Source organism: Ricinus communis, chromosome 6 (assembly GCF_019578655.1).
Source record: "Ricinus communis isolate WT05 ecotype wild-type chromosome 6, ASM1957865v1, whole genome shotgun sequence".
Lineage (NCBI taxonomy): Eukaryota > Viridiplantae > Streptophyta > Magnoliopsida > Malpighiales > Euphorbiaceae > Ricinus > Ricinus communis.
The window spans coordinates 25,703,886-25,712,556 of NC_063261.1; the positions used below are offsets into that span (position 1 = coordinate 25,703,886).

At 29.7% G+C, this 8,671-nt stretch overlaps 1 protein-coding gene and 1 long non-coding RNA gene across 5 annotated transcripts; one reads left to right on the plus strand and one right to left on the minus strand.

Annotated features, from left to right (window-relative positions):
• Nucleotides 1–2,243: 2,243 nt before the first annotated feature.
• On the plus strand, nucleotides 2,244–7,320 carry LOC8280818 (synaptotagmin-3). 4 transcript variants are annotated; one of them, XM_002534507.4, is made up of 12 exons: nucleotides 2,244–2,599; nucleotides 3,656–3,754; nucleotides 3,863–3,913; nucleotides 3,992–4,115; nucleotides 4,592–4,710; nucleotides 4,816–4,917; nucleotides 5,035–5,109; nucleotides 5,231–5,307; nucleotides 5,832–6,081; nucleotides 6,258–6,611; nucleotides 6,776–6,904; nucleotides 6,985–7,320. In XM_002534507.4, exons 1-12 carry the CDS (start codon nucleotides 2,483–2,485, stop codon nucleotides 7,111–7,113), a joined length of 1,626 nt encoding a protein of 541 aa, XP_002534553.1. In that variant the 5' UTR covers nucleotides 2,244–2,482; the 3' UTR covers nucleotides 7,114–7,320. The 4 variants fall into 4 exon arrangements, with proteins under 4 accessions (XP_002534553.1, XP_015584032.1, XP_015584033.1 ...); XM_015728546.3 differs by lacking the exons at nucleotides 2,244–2,599; nucleotides 3,656–3,754; nucleotides 3,863–3,913; nucleotides 3,992–4,115 and having other exon boundaries at nucleotides 5,035–5,120; XM_015728547.3 differs by lacking the exons at nucleotides 2,244–2,599; nucleotides 3,656–3,754; nucleotides 3,863–3,913; nucleotides 3,992–4,115 and having other exon boundaries at nucleotides 4,593–4,710; nucleotides 4,841–4,917; nucleotides 5,035–5,120.
• Nucleotides 7,321–7,412: 92 nt separating this feature from the next.
• Nucleotides 7,413–8,181, minus strand: LOC112537089. The gene is made up of 3 exons (XR_003081007.2): nucleotides 8,034–8,181; nucleotides 7,866–7,940; nucleotides 7,413–7,771 (listed from the first exon to the last, which is right to left on the minus strand). It is a non-coding gene; the product is annotated as an uncharacterized LOC112537089 (long non-coding RNA).
• Nucleotides 8,182–8,671: the final 490 nt, after the last annotated feature.

Sequence of the window (8,671 nt, forward strand, 5' to 3'; positions counted from 1 at the left end):
ACAGTATATAACTCTTCTAATATGAATATGATATAATTATTTTTTTTATTCTTTTGGGTTATGTACTTATTTCTATATGGATTGAGGAGTTGGTATCCACGAATTTGTTGAAACACCAAAAAAAAAAAAAAAAAAAAAAATCAGAATCAATAATTTGCAATAATAACCCTATGGCTATTATGCCCCATTGATGCCTTATGTACAAATTTTCTAGAAATAACATATTAGTTATGTTTTTAATGTTAAGAAATTATATTAATTAATAAAATTTTCTCTAATTAAATGAAAAGTATAATTCTAAGACTAATTCTAAGACTTTAACATATTAATTATATTCTAAATAAATTTTCTAATTAAATAATAATCTCAATCCTTAAAAGTTTTTTTTAATTATAACTTTATAAATGTAATTAAAAAGGTATCTAAAAGTTTTGATATTATCAATTATCTCAGTTATTAAATTATTATTATATATTCAATCTATTTTTTAAAAGGTATTAGATTTTTATTTATTTAGTCAAATTTTATATATGTAACTTCCTTGAAAGAATTACAGTTTTAATTTCTTAAATTAAGAAAATAAAGGAAAAAAGGCCACTAGTACAAGTAAAAGGAAGAACCAAAAAAGCATAAAAGGAGGTTGAATTTGGTACACCCATATAAAGTGGGGCACTTTCTTATATTTCTTAAATTTTTCATAAAGGCACAATAATAAAAAATTATAATAAAAGGTGTGTAATTATGTATTTAATTAATCTAAGTTTCTGTAAAAATTAAATTAATCAAATTCCATGCAACAGGGCTAAACCACCAGTCTAGTCTTATAATTCAAACGCTTGTGAATTAAATGAAAAATAAATCAAATCACCAATAATCTAATTCTTCTTCAATAAATCAATTCAATTTGTTTCCCTTTCTTAATTACTTCCGACCTTATACTTTCTATTATTGATCTCAATACTCTCATTTTATAATTTCTTACTTCCAGTGCTACATAAAATCAATTAAAATATGTGGGTTTTAGTAATTTATATTATATTTTGTTAAAATTTGTTTATAAAAATAAAATTTATGTGTTTTGACTACTGAAAGTTAATTTAAAATTAATCATTTATCTATGCATTATACGAGTATTATTATTATTTTAATTATAAAATTTAATTTATAAATACAATTTTATAAATTTTTTAATATTTAATATAATTTATCATATTTTAAAAAATAATAGCAAATTAACTATTTTTATATGTTTCTAATTTGTTTTTAAAATTTTAAAATTTTATTAGTACAATAATATAAAAATTATTTTAAGAATATTTATTGATAAATTTTAATATTATATAAATTAATACTATTAATAAAATTGATATTACTATTTCTTTTTGGATTAAAAATTATTATATAATTAAAAATTAATTTATATAATTAGAATTATTATTTAATTAAAAATTAATCTATTAGTTAATATAATATTAAAATATAATATGTAATTTTTTAAAATAATTATTTTCTAATTTAAAAATCAGTCATTATCTAATCATAAAATTAATTTATTATTAATATATTAGTTCTTAAGATTAAAATCAGTATTTAAATAGGAATGTAACTTACTAATCAATAAATTAATAGAAAAAACTATAAAATCAGACATAAACTTAAATTTCATGTGTCAAAATAAAAACTCTACGTGTCAAAAATTAAGTAAACATGTCAAAAAAAATTTAAGTATTAGAAATTAATATATATATAAATTCTAAAAAATCAAATTTGTGTGAAATTTATTAAAACTAAATTAAATTCTAATAAAATAGATATAATTTTTAAATAAATTCTATATTAGTAAGTCAATATATTCTATAATGCAAAAATATCTTTCAATTTTATCATATTATTTTTTCAAATAAAATATAATTTTATAACACAACTTATATATGCAAATTATGTATCTCATTTTAAATTAAAGTACCCTTTCTATTTGTTGAGGAAAAAGAGGCTTAAAGAATAGAGTAAATATTTAATCCAACTGGAAATTGATATAAGCTATGATCCAAAGTCGAATAAAATTAAATAAATTCGGATAAATTTAATGAAAGGACCAAGGATACAAAAGTAATTTAAGATCATCATATGATGCCTTGAGTATATTATTATTATTATTTTATTGGAGTATCGGGGGCATGTAATGTGATTTTGGAGAAAAAGAGAAAAAAGAAAATCAGTTCTCTTCTTTGTATTAGTTTTCTTGGTTAGGAACTAAGAAGTACGTGGCTTTCTATTTTGGCGGTTCCTTCTCTGTTTGTCTATTCTTTACGTTTAAACATTTGATTTTCTCGCCTTCACTTCCACTTGTTTTATTAATTTTTCTTGTTCTTTCCTTCTCTCTTTCTTTCTTTCTTTCTTGTCCATTCAAAACTCTTCCATTGACGAAGATTATTTTCTTGTAAAACATTTATGCTATGTTCTTGATTTTCTTGTCACTGAAATGGGTTTCTTGAGCACTGTTTTGGGATTCCTCGGTTTTGGATTTGGACTTCCTATTGGACTATTACTTGGTTTCTTTCTCTTTGTTTATTCTCAGCCTGAGCATCATGATGTTAAGGTAAGTAATATCTTCACTTTGATCGTTTGTTATTAGTTCTTGAAGTGTTCTTGCTGTCTCCTTCGTAATCTTTTCTGTATATGTCTCTTTCACATTTCTTGTGCTTTCTTGGAGACCCACTGTAATCCTGGTTTTTCCTTTTTACTTTTTTAGTAATTTCATGGTGCTATGTTCGCGGATAATAATGAAATTGGGGTTTTGCTGGGTTTTCTATTAAATGAAGGTTTGATTGAAATGCATTTGTATGAATGGTCTTTTCTATTTCTTTTTCATGATTTTTTGAATGGTACTTCACTGTTCCATTGGCATTTCTTCTTTGTTCCAATTGATTATGGTGCTGGCTTTTATTCTTTATCTTTAATTTGTTGGGTTACAGAAAATGATGTTTGCTTTGTAATGTCTGGTTCTTCAACTTGTAGATTAGGACTAAAAGTTGAAAGGTGACTGCTTACTTACATTGTGGGTCCAGTCTAATGACCTCATTAGTGTTACCTTTTATTTTTAGTATTAGATTCATATTTGCCTTTTCTCTCGCATCTTTTTCCCCTCTTTATGTGTTGTTTGACAGGATGTTTATTTTTGGTTTGTTGATGCAGGGTCCATATTTTGTTCTTGAGTTTAACAATTTAACCCTCAGTTTAAAAAATGGTCATCATCTTTATGATGAGAAAATTTTATTCAATCTTAATGAATGACTATTTTGAAGGATGATTTCATCTCCTTGAATTGGGAAATCTACTCGCTGCATGTCTGGTGTCAGTAGTTTTAATCGGCTGGGTGTAATTCTCAAAGTCTTAAAAGTTTCCGCTTTATGATAGTATTGGGATTAGAATCAAATTATAGCAAGCTTCAGCTTGACTAATTACAAATGTTCTATTTTTGCTTCATCATCTGAAGGAAATAAAATCCTCTTATTCTTTACTTGAAATGTATGCATATTGAAATGTAAGCTTGTTGAAGGTGCTATAATGGCCTCCTATTGATATTCATTAACCATAACCTCTGCTTCGAGAAGTATGCCTTTCTTTTAATCTGAGTCTGTACTATCTGATACAGGATCCAGTGGTTAGGCCACTTCATGAATTAGATTCGAGCACTTTGGAAGATATTCTGCCCGAAATTCCATTATGGGTGAAATGCCCTGATTATGAACGAGTAAGCATAATGGATTTATCATGTACTTTGTTTTTAGTGTCAACTCTGTAGGTCAGCTATTGTTATCAACTTTAGTTTTCTACTGATTATGTTTATCTGATTTTGCAGGTAGACTGGTTGAACAAGCTTCTCTTGGATATGTGGCCTTATCTCGATAAGGTATTTGATTGCTTGAGGAGCCTTGAACTTGCTGATGTATTTTCAAAATTTTCATCCATTAATCATTTTCATGTGCAGGCAATCTGTTCTACAATAAGAAGCACAGCAGAACCGATATTTGCAGAGTACATTGGACAGTATATGATAGAAGCAATTGAATTTGAGCATCTAACACTCGGAACTCTTCCTCCTGTAATTCATGGTAAGTGTCTGGTGGCTTAAGTAATGTTGATCACTGAATAATTTGATGAATCGAAAAGGTTGCATTTTCAAATTATCTTGGTTAGCAGATTTGTATTTATTCATTTTTTTGAAACTGGTGTTTTGTATGCTACTTGAAGCATTGCAATCAGTCTAGTTCATCAATGCATATTAAGTGGCAAAATCGAATACAGAAAAAAGAATATGTTGTAATTTTTCTTCTGTTTAAATAGTAAGAACTATCTTGGTTCTCTCCCTTCCTCCCTCTCACAGCCACCCCCGCTATCACGTGTGTGATGAGATTGAAATCCTCTTTTTGTTTCATGTTTGCAATGCGTTCATTAATGGACAGTCTGAAAGTTGCATGTGATTTTGTTTAACAATGATATTTTCTTCAAATGCCAAAAGCATAACCGTACTTTAGCAAAAATTTACAGGCCATATGCATCAGTTGTTGATCATTGTGGAATTTTGCAGGTCTTAAAGTCTATGAGACTAATGAGAAGGATTTAGTCATGGAACCAGCAATTAAGTGGGCAGGAAATCCCAATATAATCTTGATGATTAAATTAATGTCTTTACCAGTTAGAGTTCAGGTCAGAAGAACCTAAATGCTCATAACCTTTTGCAATAAAAATAAATTGTCACTTCGTATTAAGAAGATGCATGGCCTGAAAGAGATTGACTGTGCTTTTTCGCAGTTAATTGATTTGCAAATATTTGCAGCACCACGGATAGCTTTGAAACCTCTAGTGCCTAGCTTTCCATGTTTTGCAAACATTGTGGTGTCCTTGATGGAGAGGGTAAGCAGCATCTCTTTTGCCTTTTTCTTTTATTGACAAATGAAAGTTTTTGTTGTCCTTTTAATGAAAAGTAAGTCACTGAAATTTCATAAATGGTGTTTTCTCACTTATTTACAGCCACATGTAGATTTTGGACTAAAAGTTCTGGGAGGGGATTTAATGTCCATACCTGGCCTTTACCGACTTGTTCAGGTGCTGCACTGGTAATACTTATATTCATAGAATGAGGCTGTATTTATTGCCTGAAATAGATGGACTGATTATTTCACTTTTAAGTTTTAAATGGTCGACTAACTACCCTTGATGCTTGCAGGAGACCATCAAAAAACAAGTAGCTCGCCTCTATCTCTGGCCCCAGTTTCTTGATATACCTGTTCTTGACTCATCCACGTGAGTTTATATTAGATGATGGATGATAATATAATTTATTACTTTGTTGAATTTCTTTCAAGATTTATGTTTTTATGTTTTCTTCTTTTCTTTTGCTTGTGTATCTGCCTGTTCCAAGAAGTCAACGACTTAATAATGTTAAGTTAGTCACTTAAGCTGGGAAAAATGAAGTCTTGGAAAAATGGGAGTCTCTGTAAACAATAGTATTAGAATGACCTGGTGTTGTACGTTGGGATCAAATTACAGGCCTTTTAATGAGAATGATTCAGTTTATGAACATAGGGTCAACAACAAGTTCTGTTGTGTCTAGCTAAATGAAAAGAGTCTCTGTGAAGGTTTTGTGGATGGAAATGTATATCATGATGCTGATTCTCGCAACATTCTTCTAATTCAAGTTTTTAATAATTTTATCACACTAGGTGTAAAGGCCTAATTTCCTTTATGTCAAAACCTTCTCTGCTGCTTTTATGTAGAAAGACTTGACGCATTTTCATCACATAATTATTTGCACTTTTTCTTTTTAGTGTGGCTATAAAGAAGCCTGTGGGTATACTGCACGTAAAGGTTGTGAGGGCAATGAAACTCTTAAAGGCTGATCTGTTAGGAACATCTGATCCATATGTCAAACTCAGCCTGACTGGAGAGAAGCTGCCGGCTAAGAAAACCACAGTCAAGAAGAAGAATTTGAATCCTGAGTGGAACGAGAACTTCAAGCTTATTGTCAAGGATCCTCAATCTCAAGTTCTTCAGCTGCAAGTGTTTGATTGGGATAAGGTTTCTCCTTTAGAAATCTAAATGTTTTATTAATTTCCTTTCAATTTTCTATATTTTTTAGTCTAACTTTTCAGTGTCTGAATGTTTCTGCTTCTGAAACTGCTTTAATATGAATTTAGCTTTTTTTGTAACTAGATAAAGCTTTTGTATTGACTTGCAATTAATTTGTTTCAAAGGTGGGGGGACATGACAGATTAGGAATGCAAGTGGTTCCTTTAAAAGTATTGACGCCCGGAGAGGCAAAGGAGTTTATTCTTGATTTGCTGAAACACACAAATATTTCCGATCCTCAAGACAAGAAGCGAAGAGGGCAAATTGTGGTTGAACTGACCTTTGTGCCTTTTAAACAAGACAGTGCCAAGTTCACTGAACCTGTGGATGGTGGTAGTGAGAAGTCTTCTGATGAGGAGAAATTGAGTGGAGCCGGTTTACTTTCAGTTATCGTCCAAGGAGCGGAAGATGTAGAAGGGGAGCACCACAGTAATCCGTATGCTTTAGTCCTTTTCAGAGGAGAAAAGAAGAAAACAAAGGTGAAGGACTTTTTTTTGGTGTTATTGAACTTAGATTTAAAAGGCGCTTCTAACTTCATTAGGGAGCTCAAATGCATTTGAAAATGAATGCATTCTAACTTTGATCTACATATTACATATTGCACCACCTAGTTCTTTTGCTAAAACCTGCATTTTTTCTTCAGATGATTAGAAAAACTCGTGACCCACATTGGAATGAGGAATTTCAGTTTACACTTGATCAGCCTCCTCTACGTGAGAAGATGCATATCGATGTTATGAGCAAGCGGACACGCTTCAGTTTTCTATCTAAGGTAGTGCAAACATGATCATTCCTTTTGTCTGTCAATTCATAATAGTTATCCTGATCATTATATTATCTTGTAAATTACAGGAATCTCTGGGGCATGTGGAGATTAACCTTGATGACGTTGTGCATAATGGACGTATCAACGAGAAATACCATCTAATCAATTCAAAGCATGGATTGATACATCTTGAGATTCGGTGGGATACAGTTTGAGAAACACTAAGAAGATAGAATATCTGTAACATGCATTTTTGAGATTATAAGGTAGGTAAAGAATTTACTACAGGACTAGAAGAAGAGAGCATGGGAACATATCTTTTCATTCTTTTCAAAATTTCAGTTGGTACTGAGTTTATACAAATGTTGTTCAAACAATTCTTTTCTTTTTTGAATGAAAATAATAAATGATTTATGGCTAAACATCTCTATCATGTGCACTATTTGAGATCAATTCAATTGTCCTGTTCTATTACTAGTCCTCAAGTACTGATAATATTCCTGCAAAGTACCAGGAAGCAATCAATCATTTTTGAATTCTATTAAATTAGCATCTGGACGAATTGCCAGTTGCTATATGAGAAGCATCTGGGATGCTCTTACCACACTGATGTCATAGTATTTATTACATTTTTTCACCTGTTCGAACATAAACATGAAAATGATTTTATTACTAGTCGAGCCTCATTGGCTTGGAAAAGTTTCATGAACTTTTCCCATCAGCAACCCCTTTTCCATGCATGTCACTTTGGCTTAGAGGTGCAGAAGGAAGCTGCAGTAATCACCACTCTAGCAGGCCATAAAAAAGTGGGTGCGAAGATCCAGTTGGCTTAACGCATAGCTCATCGTCTCTCAAGACATCTTCCCCAAATCACTATAAGATTGCAAAGAATATTAATAATATATATATGTTATTAAAGAGAAAAAACAGAAAAAGAAGCAAAGTTGAAGAAGATTAATGGATGAACCTTAACATTGCTCAAGGACAGTTCACTATTCATTATGCATTTCAGTGAAGCTTCATGTCCTGAGTAAGCTATTACCTGCTTGTAAATAAACAACAGCATTCAAACAGCCATGTAATAAGTGAATTAATACAATTAAATGTTTTTCTTTTGGGTAGAAGAGAAACTTACTTCTGGGTCATTTCCAATATTATGAAATGCATAAGAAAGTTGCCTTGCGATGTGTTTATGGTCCCTTTTGATATATACAAAAAGAAGCTTCCACATAGAATCACGTCAACCAACTAAAGATTAGCTTCTATCTTAAATAGGAAATTAAAAAAATTTCTGCTTACGAAAAAAGGAAAAAACTAACATAAAAATTATAAGTTTTGTATACATGGCAAAAACTTATAATAGTAACCACTTTATCATCATCATTACTATCGTAACTATAATCATTATTATTATTATTATTATTATTAGGCAAGTTTGGACAAATAATTATTAAATTCCTTAAAATATATTGAATAATAATTTATATTATAAAATTTTATATAATATATAATATATACTCACTTACAATAGTTAGAGTTAAAATTTAACTTAAATTTTTATAGTTGTAGAAAAATTAAAAATTTCATATAAAAGCATGAATTATTTACTGACTAAATGTACGATCAAAATAAAATATGAATTTTAACTTTTTTTATTGTTTCCAAAAACACAAGAGATTTTATTATAATTATTTTTAATATGCAAACAACCAATAAAAAGTGTTTTTTTTTAATAATATTTCTATAAAATTTATGCCTAAAGTATTAAAGATA

Bases quoted from the DNA above. Each gene is read 5' to 3' on its own strand.
- LOC8280818 (XM_002534507.4), top strand. From the start codon at position 2,483: ATGGGTTTCTTGAGCACTGTTTTGGGATTCCTCGGTTTTGGATTTGGA. The intron at 3,755-3,862 runs GTAAGCATAATG...CTGATTTTGCAG, and splicing joins AATGCCCTGATTATGAACGA to GTAGACTGGTTGAACAAGCT. The intron at 5,110-5,230 runs GTGCTGCACTGG...TGATGCTTGCAG, and splicing joins GCCTTTACCGACTTGTTCAG to GAGACCATCAAAAAACAAGT.